Source organism: Amblyomma maculatum, chromosome 9 (assembly GCF_055883805.1).
Source record: "Amblyomma maculatum isolate TAMU_Amacu chromosome 9, ASM5588380v1, whole genome shotgun sequence".
Classification (NCBI taxonomy): domain Eukaryota; kingdom Metazoa; phylum Arthropoda; class Arachnida; order Ixodida; family Ixodidae; genus Amblyomma; species Amblyomma maculatum.
Window position 1 is genome coordinate 34,291,594 of NC_139352.1, and position 20,306 is coordinate 34,311,899.

The window sequence follows — 20,306 nt, forward strand, 5'->3', positions numbered from 1 at the left end:
GGCCGTCAATAGAAATCTGTCGTCTGACTGCCTAGAGATCCTCCTCTAACTTTTTAAAAGCCCGGGCAATAACTTCAGTGATCAGTGCAGCTAAAATTAAATCTACAATTCCTAACGGAGTCCCAGTTGGTGGGAGTAGATATCCTTGATGAATTAATGTGAACAAGATGAATCCTAAGTAGGACTTAGAGGATGCTGTAATCATCGTCTAGGCACTCCTAGACGTTGCAATATGTTGCGGCTTGCAGACGATGAGCAATGGTAAGATCAAGTGGACTATCTGCGCGCGCTAGTGCTTATACAATGGACCGCTCTTCCGAAATAATCAAAACTTATTTGTGCATTAGAAAACTGAAACATGAAAACACTGTATTGCATACGTTGGGGCTGTAGTACATTGGGTGTGGAGAACTAGAATAGAAAAAAAAAGAGTTAGCATTGTAGCCTTGCGTGCACAAAAAATGCATACCGTACATACTTGCTTTTGACAATACAAATATAACAGATAATCCTCGACTTCCACAATAACCCAAACAACAACAAGGCAACAAACTTCACAACACTTTATGTGGAAAGCAAGGAAGGTAATCTGACAAAGTATTTTGTGAAGAAAGAAAACATCGTGATTTGGCACTTTATTTTGGTTTCTTGGGCTCTCGTCTTTTATCCTTCTGGGCCCAGATGTTTTCGTAGTAATCTTCAAGGACCGGGCATGTCCCAAGCAGATGTGGTATAAGGTACAATAATTTCTAAAATCCATCATTTGTTCGAGCTCTTGAAATGCTCTATTTTTTTTTATGCCGAAAATTGAAACCGCTATGAGCCATGTGAGTTTACTCAAATTCCTGCTTGTATGTTCTTGCCAGCTTAAAATTTAGAATTACCAGTTTCTTTCGGTTCGAGTTGGTACCTAGAGACGAGGTTATGTTTCATAAAATCTTCGGCAGTCTTTACGGAAATGTGAATTTTACCAATAGCACTAACAGCTCGTTTTTGAAGACGCAAAAACGTTGTTTTATTTGAGGAATATAACCCCATACGAGTACACTTTCCAGCGTAACTGATCACTCAGTCGAGCCGAAGCCGCTGGATAACCAAGGTGGTGCGGTGTGTGCGGCGCGACCTCCACTCCTTGTGTCGCTGCCTTCCGACACTACACAACTGCGGCACAGAACAGCAAAAGCCGGCCGAAACGGACCCCGATTACTCTATCAAAGTTTTGCCTCGAGGATCTAGAATCGGAGATCAATCGGCGGACTTCGATAGGTTTCGCAGGCATCGCGGGCCCGCGTTGTTCTGCTTGGTACGAACTGGTTTGGCTTGGTTTGTGGGGTTTCACGTCCCAAAGCGACTCAGGCTATGAGAGACGCCGTAGTGGAGGACTCAAGAAAATTCGGCCGCCTGGGATTATTTAACGTGCACTGACATCGTACAGCAAACGGGCGCCTTGCTTTTCGCCTCCATCGAAAAGCGGTCGCCGAGGCCGGGATTCGATCCCGCATTCTTGGGAAAAGCTGTCGAGCGCCGTAACCACTGCGCCACCTTGGCGGGGTAAACTGTTTGGCAACCGTAACAAAAGTTTGAAGAGGGCTGTCACAGTTAGAACCTCAAGCGCTCTGCAATTTCGTTGTCCGAAGATGTTTTCAAAGTTTGTTTGCGAGATAAACTGTTAGTTCTCGCGCTTGTATCGTTAAGATATCGATGTGAGCACAGAGGGAAGGGGGCGGCGGGCATTTTATGTTTTGGAATGTAAGCACCCCTTCCCTCTCATTTTGGTAATCCTATCGTGAAAAAGGAGGTTCTTAGAATAGAGTGCACACATAATTTTTTATATATTTTTTTTTAAACACAAGATAGAGTGACAAGTGTTTCGCTTCGCAAGGACATTCGGGTTATTGTTTAATATTTGAGGTGTTTGAATATTCGAAGGACCAAATTTCAGTAGGCTATTTACCTTAAGAGCGACGCGCCCTCTGGGTAAATTTTTAAATACGCCCTAAAGAAGTGGCTCTTAAAGAAGCATATATAAAAATTCACCGAAGGAGGGCGTACAGCTCTAGGGGCATCCTAACTGAAGTAAGGAGCGTCCTAAAATGTTGCTCTAACCCTGTTTGCCGTTGTGGGTACGTGCTATTGGTATCCTGGTATCCTATAGTGAGAGACCGGAAAGCGTGGCGTGATATGGTCCATATGGTCACGAAGAGTCGGACAAGACTGAACGGCGGAACTGAACTGATTTTATAGGCTAGGATAAACTCCTTTAACATACAACCGTATGATGGTTTCCCATCATTGGCCTTTTTGCAGTCCGCTCATAATCGCTCATTTAACAGCAGTTGCTTAGAATGTAGTTCTTTGCTCCACAGTGCTAAAATTGTAAGCAGCGAAATAGAATGTGGACGCAGGTAGTGCTGGTCTCTACGTTTCTCTCTAATTTGAAAGCCATGAGCACAAACCAAGCACTGCCGTACCTACAAGTATTTTATTTATGACATCACTAATACATCATATATAACAGATCACGCAGCACCACTGACCATGCAATGTTAGTGCAATTGCCCCTGGTGGTCGAAATCATCTGGAGCCCTTTACTGCGGCGTTCCTTATTTATAACCTTAGCTGCATTAATAAGTTCAATCCCATAAAGCGTAGCATCTTGTTGGAAATGGTCTAACGTTTTGGTTCATACGAACACCTGAGTTTAAAAGTTTTGTTTTGGGTTGCATCGAGCAGGTAGTACTGGCGTAGAAACACAATCCCGTCTATAGTTCATAGTCAATACGAGAAACCTTAAAGCGTTTCTATGGGCTATCTGCGACATGCTGAAGTTTTCGATGCGCTCTTGCGTTGTGAGAAAGATATAGTTCATAAACAACTTGCGGTCTGAAAATAAGTTCGAAATCTCTGGGTACAGAAACCGAGCTTGCCTAATGTGCGTTAAGCCGAGAGCCATCGGAAGAGATGGTGAGGTGTGGTTTTATTAAACACGTCTTGTTTCGATATCTTCACAGCTTCTACACCTAGGTCAGTTCATGCTTCAGCTAGGTTGTTGCAAATTGATGAATCGTAACTCACGGTTGTAAGGGCACACTGTCACAAGCTGCCTCACCTATTATACAGCGGAAGATGCGGGAGCTTATGGCTGGAATATAGAGCGAAATTCACGGGACTCCGTCGCTCCTCTGGACAAGATTCGACAAGCCGATGGGGCAGTGACCGCCTGTCCTTGACGCGGCTGCTGCGTAGTCGGCCGAGGGTATAAAATAACCGACAGCAGAACGCCCTCACCAGTGCGTTTGGGAAGATTCAAACTTCCGGCCACTCCGCGGTGCTCCGAAAGCGTATTGTGTTCTTCGGGCCCGCGATCGACGCATCGTCCTCTGCACCTGTACGGCCGCCGCTACCGAGCAACACAGCCTTCGACGCCTCAGCAAACAAGAAAGACGTGAGAACTTCGGACTGTTGTTCAATCGAACATTATTTTCGCTTTGTTAACTTTTGACCTGACTTAGTAGTATTTTACGCTGTGTTCTTATGTAACTTTTGCTCATACTTATAATATCTGAAATACCTGCTTTATTATCTTTATAGTCTTCATATTTTTTTATCACAGTGTTTTTGTTCATTGTCGGGTTATTTTTTTTTTCTCTTATCATTTATTTCTTCGTCTTTATCAATATCTTGTCGTGGCGTTGTATTCTCTTTCATTGTACTCTATTATTATCAGTGTAATTTTGGTCTGCTATTTATAAACCTTCAATTGTTTGTAAAAGAAAGTGACCTATTTGTACTTATTCCTCAATCACACACCGACACACGTGCTTCACGGGTTGACCCACGACCTACTGTATAATGGGCGACCTGCGCGTGCGCCGCCTCCCCAGCGCCGGAGGTTTGCTTTTGCTTGTGCTGTTTTTTTTTAGTTCTCCAAAACGTCACTGTTGAGAGTGGCGCTGTAACTCACCCCCACGACGAGACGCGTCGACCGGCTACGGAGCGCGAAGATTGAACACGTGTGGGCCGTCGATATACGGGCTGGAGCGGCCGCAAAGCTCGGTGCCGGCGAGTTTATTTTAAGTAGGCACTAAATAACTTAACCGGAGGCAGTTTTGACGTGCCCTGTGCCTGTGGGTGGCGGTGGATACCTACGCGTTTGCGGCACCATTACGCGCACTATGGTCTACTGTTGCGTGCCGCTCTGCAAGTCGAGCGGGCGAACATCGACAGGGACCTTACAGAGGTACGAAATCAGTGGCTCAAGAACATCTCGCGGCAAGCCAAACTTAAGCTATGAAGCTGACCAGCTTTTAAACATGCTTATAAGATCGCCTTACTCGAGCATTCCGGGCGACGGCGTCCGTTGTAATAGCGAGATCATTTTAGAAGGAAATGGTTGCGATCATCAACCGATGCTGTAAAAGTAGAGTTTCCGTTGTCTTCAGTGATGTCCGCAAAGTACATTTCTGGTATGGCACTACTTGCTTTTCAGTGTCAGGGAAACAGCAGCACAGTGTGTAGCCTGCATTTTAAGCAGGAGGACCAACAATTTTGCGAATGGAAAAGTGGCATATTTATACGTGCAGCTCAAGCATGACACTTATCGCCAAATAACCGCTGAGAACCCAACACGAGGAAGCCAGGCGGCAACATCAGGATACCAGACAAGATATTTCTAACCCAAGCAGATAAACTAATAGAAACGGAAAAAAAAATCGAAACGGAAGGCAGGCCAACCCTTAGCAAAAGCAGTGTGGACCATTCGTAGCAACAGCAAAGCAAGACATAAGAAGCAAACCACTGTCCAGACCCTAAAAAACGAAAAAAAAAAAAAAGTCGAGAAAACAAGTAGCAAAAGCAGAGTAAAAAAGGTGAAGCAAAAGCAGTCACGGAAACCTAGAAAAACCTAAACCAACAACAAAAGACGAACGTAGCAAAAGCAAAGTCAAACAAAAGAAGCAAAAGCAGTCAGAAATCTAAACCACCAACAAAACATGATCTTAGCAAAAGCAGAATCAAACAAAAGACGCAAAATCGGTCAAACCTAAAACAACAATAGCAAAAGACGCTCGTAGCAAAGGCAGAGTCAAACGACACCTAACCAAACAACAGAAGCTAGGTCGCTAAAATATTCAGGGCTTAAAAGTCGGTCAGTATATAACGTGACGTTATGTGGTTAGGTGTGCTGTTAATTCATTTCTTCGTTCGTTTGACTCTGCCTTTGCTACGAGCGTCTTGTTAATGTTTAGGTTTGATTGATTTTGCTTCTTTTGTTTGACTGGTTTTGCTGCGATCGTTTTTGTTGTTGTGTTTAGGTTTCTGACTGCTTTTGCTTCCCTTTTTGACTATATTGCTTTTGCTACGATTGTTTTTTTTTTTTAAGGTTTTTTGACTGCTTTGCTTCATTTGTTTGACTCTGCTTGAGCTACGAGTGTTCTTGTTGGTTTAGGTTTCTGACTGCTTTTGCATTTTTTTGTTTGACAATTGCTACGATCGATCGTCTTTTTTTTTTTCGAACTTGTTGTTGGTTTAAGTTTTTGTCTGCATGCTTTTGCTTCTTTTTTGTTTGACTCTGCTTTTGCTACGATCGTCTTTTAATTGGTGGTGGTGGTTTAGGTTTCTGACTGCTTTTGCCTCTGACTCATATGCTTTTGCTATGTTGTCTTTTGTTGTCGGTTTGGGGTTTTTTAGGCTTCTGACTGCTTTTGCTTCACCTTTTTGACTCTGCTTTTGCTACGATTGTTGTCTCGTTGTTTTTTTTTTTTTCTTTCGTTTTCGTGTCTATAGTGTGTTGCGCCGCCGTTAATTTTCACTACAGTTTGTGTTCACAAGCTATGCGCATGACGAGAAACGGAAGGGGGAAACGCCGTGCACGCATATTCGGCAAATATTTAATTGCACTGGATACAGCCTGCCTGCGCAGATATCAAATACGGAGGAACGAACGTGCACGGGAGGGAGACTGGCAGTCTGCTCCAACTGGGCTACTAAGCACATCAACTGAAGAAACGCAACCGCGTCCGTCGAAAGGACGACGACGGCTGCTTCGAAGGTGTTTCCGGGGCTCTTACTCTCAATATTGCCACTCTCATTTCACTGGCCCACGCCTTTATCTTGCCGCAGCTATCATCGCTCATGAGAAATAATGGTGCCACAAATCCTCCCGCGGAACTCTGCGCCGCTCGCTTGCAGGCACAGCCGGAGCGCGTGAAACGCTGCTCTGGGGGTGAGCTTTGGCGGCATCTACCGGCTGTTTCGGTCCCTACTCAGCGGTCACGTGGTATTTCTTCGGCCGCGCGCTCCCGTAGAGAGTGGCGCGATGCGCAGGTCGCCCATTATACAGTAGGTCGTGGGTTGACCGGCCTAACTTTTAAATGTGTTCACAACCCTCATAGAGGAACGACGAGTAATCGTAAAGAGGATCCCGCACCTCTTGTGACCGTAGGCGGGGGTTTGTGACACACACATATATTTGGAGGTTTCTGGATCTACATTTTGGTATGTTCATAGCAGCAATCACCACTGGTTTTCACGTCAGTCGATAAATAAATCAGATATATCCACTACTATTTCAGTGTCATTTTCGCCGGTGGAACGCTGCTGTTTCTCGGCTGCCTGTACTGGAGTCCACAAAGGAGGCCACTCGACCCGAGCAGTGCCCCGGCAGCTTTTCATGATCAAAAGAATGCGAGCCTGTCCACCTCGTGTAGCGGAAATGCTGCACAGGATGCAGGAGCGGCAAGTCAGCATAAAGTGCGGCTGCTGTATAACCGGGTGCCCAAGTGCGGCTCGACGACATTCCTGACGTTACTACGCAGGCTGTCGACGAGGAATGGCTTCCGACACCTGCACTACAGGGTCTACGACAAGCGGCTACTCACGCACGATCAGCAGGCACGGTGCCTTTCAGTCTGCTATAAATTTAAGAGCGCTAATCAGTTTCATTGAAGCCATCAATGGTAAAAGAGAACAAAATACCGACAAATGCTTAGAACGCCCTACTTGTTAATTTTGAGTACAAAAAGGATTAAGTAGCACTCATGCTTTTTCAGCCGAGGAGCATTTGCTGATTATCGAAAATGCATGCCGCCAACTATCGACCAAACGCAACCTCTACATGTTGCCTGCGGTGTTTTCTAAACTGCGTTAAAGCAAATAAGGCCCCCTGTCTACATTGGAGGATGCGCATCACTTCTTGGAAGTGTATAACAAGTGTACGACAAAGTGTGGTTGGTGAGCCCGCTCAAGTGCGAGCTATCTGCAAGAGCACTTCTGTTCCAGCAGCGACGGAACCAAAAAAATTGCAAAAAATTTGCTAGTAACTCAGCTCCTTACGATGAGCCATGAAGCTGGAACCCTTTTGTATTGTTTAGAAGCATCTGGCCGACTGGTTCTGCCTTCGTGTCTCAATTCTTCATCGGCTCGTGCGCAGGCGCAGTTCGTGGAAGAGCTGACGTCAGCCGCGGCCCCCTGCAGCTACGACCGACACGTGTACTTTCTCAACTTCGAAGAGTGAGTGGTAAAGCTTTCCTTGACGGACGCTGTAATGACGTCTATGACTTGAAAACCACATTGGTTCTCTTACTGCGCAGTGTTCCGAAGATCACAACCGGTTCTGTGCAGAATACTCTCCTGAACACCTACGCTTCATTACTACATTTGTTTCACACACGTTTATTGCGGTATGTCACACATCGTCATATAGATGGAGATTTTTAGGCCGCTCATTCTAGTCACAATTCCAGAGTACTGAAAAGAAGAAAATAAACAAAAGTTGGAAAATTCTAGCTGTTTGCATGAGAAAGCTCTTTGCATGAAATCCAGCGCACGCTGCTATGAAGTTAAGGCTGTTCTCACAGTGGCAGTTAATTTAAGTAGCGAGCACACGCGGTTGCACTGCAAATAGGAGAGTGAGCGGGAAAGGCGTAAACCAGCAAAACATGTACAATTTCCAAAAACACGTGTAAACGAAAATAACAATATTTATGCATGATTTACAAAAAGAGCGATGTGAAAAAGGGCCATCTTGCGCGCCTTACTTAGTACATCAGAAAAAGCATAGTGTGGCCAACCGAGTGAGTTGGTACGCAATACTTTCATGAGGGTAGCGCCTCGGGTACGGAAGGTGAGAACAAGTTTCTGCGAGTGCTGCACTTAAGTAATTCTCTCTTTTGGCTCACCTATTTTTGTTCAGGTTCGGCCAAGCAAACCCGGCGTACATGAATGTGATCCGTGACCCCGTGGACCGGATTGCTTCCGCTTTCTACTACAGCCGCGCTATCGCCGCACGTCGCACTGATGGGACGAGGCCAAAGGCACGCTGGCTTCGTGAGGTAGGGAGCTTACCAAAGGAGTCCGACTGCTGCCGAGACCGTGGCAACGATGGAAATGAAATCCGCCTAGTAAATACTATCATCGTCAAGAATGCGAAGAGCGAAGTTAATGTGGGCTGCTGATCCGGCCAGTTCATTGCTTCTGAAACGTGGTGACATTGGCAGTGCGCTCCGAAGGTGGCCATTTCTTCTTGTAAAGCGGGCTGGTCAAAACGAAGTGTTGATGCAGCTGCACTGTCTAAAAAGAGATTTAAGAGTAGTATGAAAACCTTTTTGGAAAATTTTGAATCATAGAAAAGTTCATATAGAAGCGGGGAATTTTCTGTTGAATATGTTGTTTAGTGCATAATCTTGCTACAAAGCAGTGGTTGATTCCGAAGTCGCAATGCAGTTAAGAGCCCTTCATACATTTTCATTTAATCGTTATTTCCCTAAAGACCCCTTTTCAACTAGCATTACAAACGGTGTGGTTTCAATTTGTACGTGTCTTGTTCTGTAATTGTGTCGTGATGATAAGCCTGCCTTTGCGTGTGAAATCAACAGGACAGGTTATAATTACAATATCATCAGGAAGGCCAGAACAATGTACCTGCACAGGTGATGTTTCGTGCATGTGGACGGCTTATTATGAGCATATTAGCCAGTTTTAGTTTCAAGTGTTTACAGAGTTCACACACGCGAATGTGAGAAGATCACGTGTGCTGCGCGCATTTCGACAGGACTGCTTTTAGTTTCACGTACGGAGCCCTTTCATTGAGCGTTGAAAAAATTCGCGAGCGTATTATGCCGCGCCATCAAGTGCAGATCAACGAAATTAACCAACAAAACTCAAACCAACAGAACTCATGTTTATAACCTATATTACAACCATTTGCAACGGATTGGCTTTGGTTGGCTGCCGGCTTGCATCTGGCGCTCCAGCTACTTCCCGCTGAACTCTGGTCTCGCGTGATCTCACGAGATCATTTTTATGACGACGGCAAACGCTTCTTCGCCAGGCTTAACAGCTGAAAAATTGCCCTTCTATCTAAAAAAAAACGCACAAAAGCTTTTTGTCACCTGAAACTTTATGCGAGGGTAAGGTAGGGCAAACTGAAGGCGAATACAGTTTAGAAAATGATATAACGCCCAGACATTAGCGACAAAGCTGTTATTGCTGTGAAGCGGGCGTGCAGGGCGGTGCCATATTGTCAACTCTACGTGCGCCAGCAACGTGAAGACGTCAACGTGAATATCCGAATCTCACGCTTCTCCGTGAGACACACGTAGACCCTTCACATTCTGCGCATACGCACTGGCCACACGTACGAGCTCTACGCGCGTGAAGCTGCCGCGTACGTGAAACTAAAACTGTCGATTGTGAGTCCGATTAGATATACTTGCCATTTAGAGCACGTAGGCTGCAGTTGAAAGTTCGTTAAGGAAATTCAAATCATGCTTAACGAGCAAAAGCTCTGGTTGACTTGATTTTGCTAATACCACATGATTGGCTGACGTCATCGCGCACTATCGCGCGATCTCACGTTACTTAGAATCTGGCACCCTTCTAGATCAAATGCCAAAGATCAGTCATGGTCATGTGGTCAACCTGAGCCATGGGGTCATGGAACAGCTTAACGTAACACATTGGCTGAGACTTGTATCTAGAAAAAGTCCCAGTTCAACCTTTGCTCAGTTTCAATGCCACCGGACGGAACCAAGGAGTCCCATGTTTCTAACTGGAGGAGTAAATTATTATCCCTCCACAATTAGGTGGGCGCTCAAGATTTGCCTATTGAGTAAGCGCGACAGCGCCTTTGACATCGCCTTTTCATTCCGTGTCTTTTGTACTTTTTATTATGCTGGTTTTGTTAGGCAGGAAGGAAGGCTGGGTATCTATTTCGTTTCTCAGTGGAGAGAGACAGAAAGTAACATTTTCTTGAAGAGGAATTCGGGCCACCCAGGCACCCTTGGTCTCTAGCCCCGTAAGACTCATTTGTTCATGCCTAAAATGTCCATGACGCTGGCAGCCCGCATGACAACGATCTCCTGCCTTGCCGGATCCTTTAAGCGTAGTGATGTGTTCCACTACTCCCATGTTTGGACTGGTAGTGATTCACCGACTGGAGGCGAAGCCGGACAGGATTACATGAGGCAAGGTTGCCTTTTGTGCAAATTACAGCATACAATCGGAGGCAAATATGTCACTGATTGAAATTATCGATTGCGAACTAGCCTCCAATTTGACTACCAAATAGACGCTACATGGGAAGCAAATGGTGGGACACCACCCTGAAGACTGCATAAAGAACAGTTGCGTCCCCATTTTGATGCCAAACCATGTGCCTATATCCGAGCTCGGTTGCGTAGGCTGCGGAAATTCAACATTCCCCGCACCCGTATGACGTGCTGGACACCTTCTCTCTCTTTAATGAAAAAACCACATCTTTCGTCTCCTGGCCTCCTTCCCCCGGGAGCTTTGACTGATAGGGCGGGGGTGAGGAAACTGGCGTAGCGCGCCGGGCGGCCCCTCCTTCCTCCTCTCATCTCAGCGCACGGCATCTGCATCCTGGAGAGACGACGCCGCTAAGCAGGAGCGCGTGGATGCTGCTATGACCGAGGATGAAAATTGGACACTCCCAGTGAACAGCTTGGCCCGCTGGCTGTGTGCCTCGGTGTTTCGTTCTTCCCTGCCACGGATGTGGTCAGAGCTTGCGGATAGGCGCTTGACTCTGAGAGCAGATCCCCGAGACCCTTGACAACCCACACAAGGTCTGCAAAACGTTTCGTTCCTTTACTTCTTGGACTGCCACGATGGCTCAGTGGTTAAGAAAGGAGGATCCGATTTAAATCCCGATCGCGGCGGCCACGTTTCGGCGGAGACTAAATGCCTAGGCGTCTGTTTGCTGTGTGGCGTCTGTAAACGTTAAAGATCCCCAGGTGGTCGAAACGATTCTGAAGCTCTCCACTAATGCACTTCCTTCTCTTTTTCGTCTTCGGTTAAAACCATCCTGCCTTTCTTTTGCGACGCGGTTCTCGTGACTTGAGCGTGAGTGAGTGGCGCCGTTACTTGCGCCTGCACAGGGCTGGGCGGAAGCACGAGGCTGGGCGGCAGCTCGGGTCTTCGCGGGAGGACATCAGTGATGTGCTCCTGCACGACACGTCGTATGGTAGGGCCAAAGAGGGAGCCATGTCAGGAACAAGGCGGCTAGTATCTTGTAATTAAGGGACGAGGGCTAGCTGGCGGGCGACCTCTTCTCGAACAAAGGCTTTGATTTGTTGAATCAAATGGCTGTCCCCTGACTGAGCAGAACCGCCCATTGCTAGTGTAGAGATGGTGTCATCTCTAACACCGGACCGCCGGGTAGAAGCACGCTGCTTACGAAGCTCATCGTAGCTCTGACAAAGTTTATTCACGTCACTGACGGTGGCAGGATTTTTCACCCAGAGCATGTGACAAGCGTCCTCAGAGATACCTTTCAGGATGTTTCCAATCTTAGCCGCTTCGGACATTAGTAGATCGACACGTTTGCACAGGTCAACGATGTCTTCATGTAACTGGTGAATGACTCTTCGGCATGCTGAACGCGCTCACGCAAGCGTTTTCTGCTCGGAGCTTGCGAACTGCAGGACGGCCGAACACTTCCGCAAAATTCTTCTTAAATACAGTCCAAGATGGCAGGTCTGCCTCATGGTAGCGAAACCACAGGTTCGCCACGTCGGTCACATAAAAGATTACGTTACTTAGCTTGATAGTGTCTTTCCATCTGTTGTAACTGCTGACACGCTCATACGCCGACAACCAATCGTCGACATCTTGGTCGCCCGTGCCACTGAAGAGGCATGGATCATGCTGCCGTAGAACGCCAGAACATATAGGACCGTGGTTGGGATAGGCAGCGAAGTTAAGGTGGCCTCGTCCGGCATGGTGGAAGCAGAGAGCAATTTGCGGCTTCTTAGTTCTATGGTGGATGGGAACGTATCCCGCAGCACCTGTACCAATTGTAGGGGTGTGTTTATGCAGTGGACACAGAGGATCCAGCCGCTCAGGATGAACTCGCAGCGGAGCGTCAGGCATAGCGAATCACACAGACAGCAACCAACTTCTTCGTACTCGAGCGCGCCAGCGCGCGATGCATGCTAGCGGTTATCATGACGAAGATTCCCACACTACAATATATATATATATATATATATATATATATATATATATATATATATATATATATATATGAAGGAAAGAAGCCAACAATATATATATATATATATATATATATATATATATACAATACGATTTCACGACATCAATGTAGTAAGGGTACACAATTGGGGTACCGCAAGGTTGAAAATGTAATACGTTGCATTTGGGATGTTAAACTCCATCGATCATATTTTACGTCAATGTGGAATTTTGTTGTTAGTTTTGTGTGATACCTTATTATGAAATGTATTAGTAATGGTTTGATAAAGATCAAAATATCAGCAAACATACAAATTTTACGGGTGACTTTAAGGGGTCGATATCTGATGTTTACAAAATGCGCAAGAGGGACAAGAGCGGAAACGTGAGGTACTCCAGATGTTACAGGGAGGGTGCTGGTTTTGGGTTCGATTCCTTGGATAAACTGAATGCGATTTGGTAGGAATCCTTTGCTCTGTTCGTTTCTATTAAGGTAGATAGAGTGATGCCACTTGAATGAACTTCATTTAAACGAATTATTCAGTTTTAGGAACTTTAATACCACCCCCTGAAGTCATTAAACGGTATGCAACCGCCCTTCATTTTAGCGAAATTCTGTTACTGCTCGTTTCATTTGTATGAACATTTTCCGGGACGTCATCCTGTGTCTCGTACTTCATACGTAGCATTTCAATAAGTACAAACCAGCACGTTTTGTCGACAATTTTACTTTTCTATACAGCGTGACTAAACGTGGTCGTCATTTAGCTGTAAACTGAAATGGCTATCTAAAAAAGCTTGTAGCCAGCCGAATTAATAGGTGGCTTTGCGTGCTTAATTGTCTCCACAGTCATAGCAGCCACAGCCAGATACTAAGCCCTACCAAACTTCTAGCTCCAAGAAAGGCGTACGTATGCATGCTGGTTTACCACGATCTGCTGAAGCAGTATTCAGCTTGGAGAAGACGAAGGCCTTGAGTCCCCGGAAAAGCGTTGAGCCGTACAAGTCTCACGGGAGTCTGCGCACGGTGACTGAGTTCAACACTACTACAGTCATAAGTTCAGAACTGCTGCAAAAGCTTACTGCATTCTTCACTTTCAAATGACCCCGGTGAAATAAGTGGGTTGAGATATAATTTCAACTCGCTATGTTTCTTGAAGCTAACGGGAGCAAGCTTGCACGAAGTTATTTCAGTTGAACGAACTTTTCCCTAAAATCCTTTAAAGTTCGTTCAAGTGGTTTCCATATTAGGGTAAGGTAGCATGCGTTACAATTCTTAAAAATTAAGCTGAATATTATTACCAGCTTCACTCTAGCTATACTGTGACGTGTTTCTGTTCTTCTTTAGAGCACGTCTGAATGTGACCGTGTGCAACTTTCAGCAAAGATAAGCTTAGGACACAAAGGTTGCAGCATGCAATAATCCCCTTTTGATAACACTCGCCGCAGATGAATTACGGCATATTTAGCAAAAAGCGACCACTTCAGCAATTATCTAGCTTCACAGCGATAATCGCCAATCGCCCCGCTCTTTACCTCACTCCGCAGAAGTTCGAGGACTGTGTGAAACGAGGCGGTGACGGGTGCTCCTTCGAAGAAGGCAAGCCGCATCGATCTCTGATGATGCCATACTTCTGCGGCCATGACCCCCGTTGCCTGTAAGTGCTGAAGGTTAAGGCACTTTGCACTTTAAGAAAAGGGGAAGCGGAGGTTCCAAGGAAAACGCAACTTGTTTACGCCTCACATATTTGCCTTTGATGCCGATATAAAGAAATGAGGTCGGGAAAACGGGGTAATGCAATACTGAACCTATAGATAACCACTCAGACAGACATTGTAATGCGTACTCGCTGATGCCAATAAATCACAGGATTGCACTTAGCTTCGATTAAGAGCTTGTAGTTGTTCATCAAATAACATATGGCGCATAGCTACGCAAGGGGATCGGCTAAGAATTGGGCAGCAGAGAAAGTTTTTGAGGTATGATTGTCTATAAAGAAAATAAATAGAGGGGAGAAGGAAAAGAAACGAAAATGTGATAGAAATGAAAACTGAAAAGTCATAATGCACATGGGAGATTGACAGTGGGATTTGTACAAGTATAGTTAGAAAAAAATTAGTTGAATTGCGATAGCAACGGCGGAAGCTTCTTTTGCCTGCTACAATATTCCCCTATCACGCCCTATCAGTGTAAGGTGCTACATTATTTTGAACACTTACGCTCATCCTTTAGGAGTATGACGCAAGAGCGTAAGTTATCAGTCTTCTCCTCCTCCTCCTCCTCGGCTGTTGAAGGTCAAGCGTGGCCTCCTCCGGGACCACTCGACGGCTCGAAACCTTGCGCATTATTGTTATCGCAATAAAACTAACAAGACAAACGATTTGATTCCAGTAAAAAAATTTGCATGGCGGTGAAAACAGACCTGTGACTGGGGCCAAGGATGGTGGCGCCAAAAGCTTATTGCCGAGAAACTTTCCCTCCTTCTCTTCTTCCTCTACTGTCTACCCCTTCTCTTCTTCCTCTATCTTGCGCGTTTGTCAATCACTGTTTCTTTTTGCTTTGTTGTCAGAACATATTGCAACGTTCTTAGCGGGGAAATTATGTTGACTTCAGACCTATTGCGACGTCTCTACAGTGCTTTAGAATAGCGTTCGTGGGTTCAGAGCCGGCGCGCTCCATACGATGCTGTAAGGCGGCGAGCTTCGACAGGTCCCGGATACATGCGGTGGCGCTGCAGTAGCGTGGGCTGTAAGGCTCGGCGCGCCCGCTTGGCGCCAAGTTGCCTGCAGCTTTCCGTTGCTGTGTACTTCATCAAAACGGCAATGCTTTGAATGAAACATTTCGGACGAAAAAACATGAGAACAGGGAGTGACTACCTACATTGCGGGATTAAGAAGGAGGCTGTAGAGGTTGAAGCCCGGGGCCTGATCTTCAACAGCTGCGGAAGGGTGCCCATTCATTGTAACATGCTTAATATACGGAACAACATATAATAGAAATTTGAGCGGTACATATGAAGAGAGCAAAATAGAACGGAGATGGGACCCGGCCTAATGTAACTTCTTTAAGCCTGATAAATTGTGTAGTGTCCTGCAAAAACCAGTTTTCCGCCGCCTAGGCGATCTAAGTTTGCTTAAGAGTTTTTCATGTTTCGCTGCCAAACCCTTTGTTTATTGCTCTCGGGAGAGGGAGGGGGAAGGGAGACGTAAGGTATAATTTATTTATTTATTTGAAAATACTGCAGGCCAATACTTTGGCCCATGCAGGAGGGGCAATACAAGACATTTAATGATCCGCAGATAAAAATAAATAAGAAACTTCATGCGGTTTCAATCAGTAAGCAAAATAACAAATGCAACACTGATTTACTCTAGAAATGTTTCTTATAATGGTGACAGTATGTGAAACGAAAATCTCCTCTTTCCTGCCACCACCACAACACACGTACCCTACCTCTCAAAGAATTTCATGGCTAACTTTCTCCAGATTTCGGAGAGGAAGATAGAAAAAAATATTCCACAATACCTTCCAAAGCAAGTCTCTTGTTGTCTCATTATGTCTCAGCGCTAATTGCATTGGTGTTCTGTAAAGCAAACGCTAATGCATTACTGTCACGTGAATGCAATCGACAGCTTTTGTTCTGCTAGCGCGAGAGCGTTAATAAGTATCCTCATCTCGAAAAAAGTCTCCGTGTGCAGTGTTGGCTACTTTGAAGCCTGACAGCCCTAAAAAATAAGGAGCATCTGGCAGACATTCAGTTTTGAGAGCGTCAAAAACCCCACGTCGTCAAATTGTCCACCGGCATCGTCATCAATGGTTTGAAGCCTCGCAGCCTCTAAAAATCAGTAGCATGCATCTAACTGGCATGCCTCTGGTTTTCGAGTATCCTGTTGAAGCTTTGTTTGTTTTTTTTCTTTTGATACCTTTGAAGGCAGGTGCAGAACTCTTGGGCCCTAGACAGGGCCCGGCAGAACATCGAACGCCATTTCTCTGTCGTCGGTGTCTTGGAAGACCTCAACATGACGCTGGCACTCCTGGAGGTACACATTCCGCGCTTCTTCGAAGGCGCCACAGAGCTCTATCGGAAGTCGGGTGCGGAATGACTCTGGTTATCGTTTTTTTCGGGGGTTTATTGGAACTGTATTGACTAGACGAGGGGTGTGTACCTGAATCTGCGTCTTCAGAGCCAAGTGTACAACACGTAAAGCCTACTAAGGTATTCGATACATATACGGTCACATACACGATACGTACGGGCAGCTATTGAGGTTTAAGAATATGTCTGTCAAACATTTCGTACTGCGGTGCTTGTGGCGCGATTGTCGGCGTCGCAGTTACATGAAGACACACATTCGCTTGCTTTCAACAGAAATGGTAGGTCTGAAAATGGCGTCAAACCTTTGAGCGGAATAAACTCGACCGTGAATGCAATAAGGACGTCACAAGGACACTAGATGATTCATCTTTTTCAGGTAGTAGAGAAGAAGCAATTGGTAATGCAGCTATTTATTCTGACTTCAGATGAAAAGAGCGCAGAAATTTGAAAACGCGATATCGCATAGGAGCACTGGAGAATAATACAATCTGGCGTGTGAATCCGTTTTCTCAACGGTGGTGATGATGATAGGGTCCTTTGAGTCGTGTCGCCTGGCGAAAAATAGTGGAAATATTGTCAAACCAAATAACAGCGCATATAAAGGCCGCATATCCCATCGTTTCTGTGGCGCATTCTGAAAAAAAAAAAAAAGTCTCTGTGACACAACTCATCTTTGCTCTGATGCCACTGAAACATCTGTTTAAATCCTGCTATGTAATTTTTATGAATATTGTTTAATTCCCAACGTTCAGATAAGTTACCCATAACTCTTCTGGGGTGTATACCACTTTAGGTTGTATTATGGGATGTTTTTGGTTCTTAATAGCCGAAAAACAAGCCAGGAACAGATCCACGAGGTGATGGCATGACAACGGTTGCTCTATGCAATGATCTTTACCGTAATCATTTCCTGCCCTCAATGAGTGTATGTTACCTTTATGTTGCGTTCAGGGACACCTTTAAGCAATCAATAATCGCCATTTAACTCACTGTGAGCGTTATCTGCTCAGACGAAAAAAATTCGTTGGATGATCTGAATGATAATCAGTTAGTTAGGTTCAGGATGGCATTTGGCTGTTATGAACGGGGAGGATGAAAAATTTCCACATCTCCGGGCAGAGGCACCTTCCAGCAATAATCGGTGTTTAACTCGTTGACAGCGTCGACTGCTCCAGTGCTCCAACGGAATATGGCTTAGTAATACGAGTCCGGGCAGAGGGAGGTTGGACAGCCGCCCCTTAGTTTTTGAGCTCGGATATGGTGTGGTCGGGCCTGACAATTGACTTAAGGAAATGATAATAGGAAAAGTCTTCAAATAAACAATGTGGCTACTTTGCGGTTGTTGACCATGGCTGTGACGTTTACATTAGGCTTTAGATGAGGGACTCTAAAAAGATTAATTGTGCATAGCAATTTTGTACTGCTTCCAGTGTAGCGGAAAAGTTATGTTGAGGCTCCCATGAATGTTTTAATTTTGGCGAAGTTTTAAATGTGCCAGGGATTTCACTGAGGGTGGTGCTTGTAATATGGTTCGTAGAAGTTAGCCAAGAAGATCTGCCCTGTTAGTAACCTGAGTTATGTGAAAAGACAAGCTTAGTTCACGTGTTAAATGAATGTCTCGATAACGTCGTTTCCACTAGAGTGATTTAAAAGTTGTCAATATTGTGAAGGGCGTCGAAAGAATGATAAAGAAGATCTTTTCTTTGCATTTTTGAAATTAATCATGTGTTACGTTAGATTAATAGGTTCTGAATGCTAGACTGAAAAAGCACGAGGTGAAATGTGTTACAAGGCGATCAATGATGCAGTGATTTGCACATATACATATATTACAACATATATGTTACTATATAGATCGTTTACATGTATGAGAAAAAGAGGGACCCCAGTACGATGGATGCCCTGGCGTACCATAGGTGTAACAGAGGAATAAGGCGATGAACATTTGTTAGCAAGAGCGAAGTTTTGCTGATTGATGAGAAAGGTGAAAATCTAATAAAACAGATTTAGTAAGAGTCGCTTGTGGAGAACTTATCTATGAAAAAAGTGTCTATGAAACAGGCGTCAATTGGAATGTTAAGGTCAACGCAGTAGTTCAAGTCGTTAGTGAAGAGAGCTATGTGGTGTCGTAAGTTAATTGCTGCTAGTAATTTGGAGTCATGTTCAATTTTGCGGAGCCTTTCTTATTCCTTTCAAGTATCGTTGACAAATTCTGGCTCTCAGTTAGTCATACGTGTTAAAAAGTCACGTGTTAGTCACAAGTTCTGGCTGGTTCTTACTGTGGCACTCATTCCAAAAATAGGGGAGAAGTGGGAGAGGGAACTTGCACTCGCACGACCTGAAGAAGTCCGCGGAAGCGGCAACTTTGCCCGAGGGGAGCATCAGTGGCAATGCGTAGTGCGGCGCGTCAACCACGTTGGTTGTCTGGCGAGTACGTTAGACTGGTATTCTTGGGCCGGATTTAATTTCATTTTATGAAATAGCCAAGGGACCATTTTTGTTCCTGCATACTGCGATTATGTTTGATTGAGTGCTGGGGATACGAGAGTCGTAACTTCGAGCATGCTGAGCTTTAAGCGGTTGGTTGATAAATATGGAACAGAGATCCCGACAGTGGAAATATAAAAAAAACAACAACAACATATTCTTGCGAGAAGGAGAGGTTGATGGAGAAGATTTCAGTGCTTCTTTATTTCTTGTTGAAGAGAATGTTACTGCAGCTTGTAAAACAGCCATGCATCAAAAGGCAAGGAGCTCGTGTGAGGCCTTCGTTTTTAATTCCTGACGATTCATCAAACAAGAAATTATTTGCTGTGATGAAGCATTGACATCCACTGCTGGTGAGTACATGCCCATTCCTCATTTACAAAATTCTTAATCGCAGGTCTGCACAAAAATCGGAACCGGAGTGGTCCCAGTCGTGTGGCTGATTGGGCGCGTGATCTGCTTCGCCGCAATCTGAGCTTCGAATTTGAGCTCTACGACTTCGTCCGTCAGCGTCTACACGACCAGTGGCGCCTCCTCGGCCATGAAGTGCGGTTATCCATTCCCGGGGTGTGATGACCGGGCTTCTTCCGCTCATAAGTCCTGACCTTTGTGAATGACACGCTGTTGATTGCTGATGGTGCAGAAAGGCAAATCATCGAATTTTTTGGCCGGCAAGAACTACAACAACCTATTGTCATGACTTCAAAAATGGATGAAGAGCTAACCAGACATTCACAAGAAAGGGGACATGGACAAGCGCTTCCGTGTCCCCTTTTCGGAATGTCTTGTTAGCACTTCATCCACTTTTGAAATGTTGCACCAAGTAGCCCAGCAAAAGCTCTTCTTGAATACTATTGTCACGAAGCTGCTTTGGAGATATGGCGCTGGAGTTCAAGAGCGTTGATATGTGTATACCTCCTCTTCTTGTCCTGTTTCTTTATTTGGTAATTCCATCTTTGTAAGCATGGACCTAGAGGAGACTGAAATGTTTGCAACCACTACCTGCATGCACCAAAAGAGCACCAGCGCAGTGGAGTTGCTCGCTGGCCCACAGAGAGAGAAAAGCACGACGAGCGTAATCATATTAATGACAATGGTTTAATTGCTACTAGCACAATGGTGTAGCTCGTGAATGGCACATCGGCACATGTTCGTTTAAAAAGAACTTAATGAAGCGAAGAATGGGCGCATGCATTTGGATGCGATATATTGCATTTTAATGATTGTTCTCCT

At 45.2% G+C, this 20,306-nt stretch overlaps 1 protein-coding gene across 1 annotated transcript; it reads left to right on the forward strand.

Annotated features, from left to right (window-relative positions):
* Positions 1 to 232: 232 nt before the first annotated feature.
* pip (heparan sulfate 2-O-sulfotransferase pipe) lies at positions 233 to 19,983 on the forward strand. The gene is made up of 7 exons (XM_084580041.1): positions 233 to 261; positions 6,573 to 6,891; positions 7,430 to 7,509; positions 8,192 to 8,330; positions 14,038 to 14,147; positions 16,422 to 16,582; positions 19,471 to 19,983. The coding sequence occupies exons 1-7, from the start codon at positions 233 to 235 to the stop codon at positions 19,644 to 19,646; spliced, it is 1,014 nt and encodes a 337-aa protein (XP_084436167.1). The 3' UTR covers positions 19,647 to 19,983.
* Positions 19,984 to 20,306: the final 323 nt, after the last annotated feature.

Coding starts and splice junctions, on each gene's coding strand:
- pip (XM_084580041.1), top strand. CDS start 233: ATGTTGCGGCTTGCAGACGATGAGCAATG. Junction 7,510..8,191: donor TACTTTCTCAACTTCGAAGA/GTGAGTGGTAAA, acceptor ATTTTTGTTCAG/GTTCGGCCAAGCAAACCCGG. Junction 16,583..19,470: donor AGAGCTCTATCGGAAGTCGG/GTGCGGAATGAC, acceptor TCTTAATCGCAG/GTCTGCACAAAAATCGGAAC.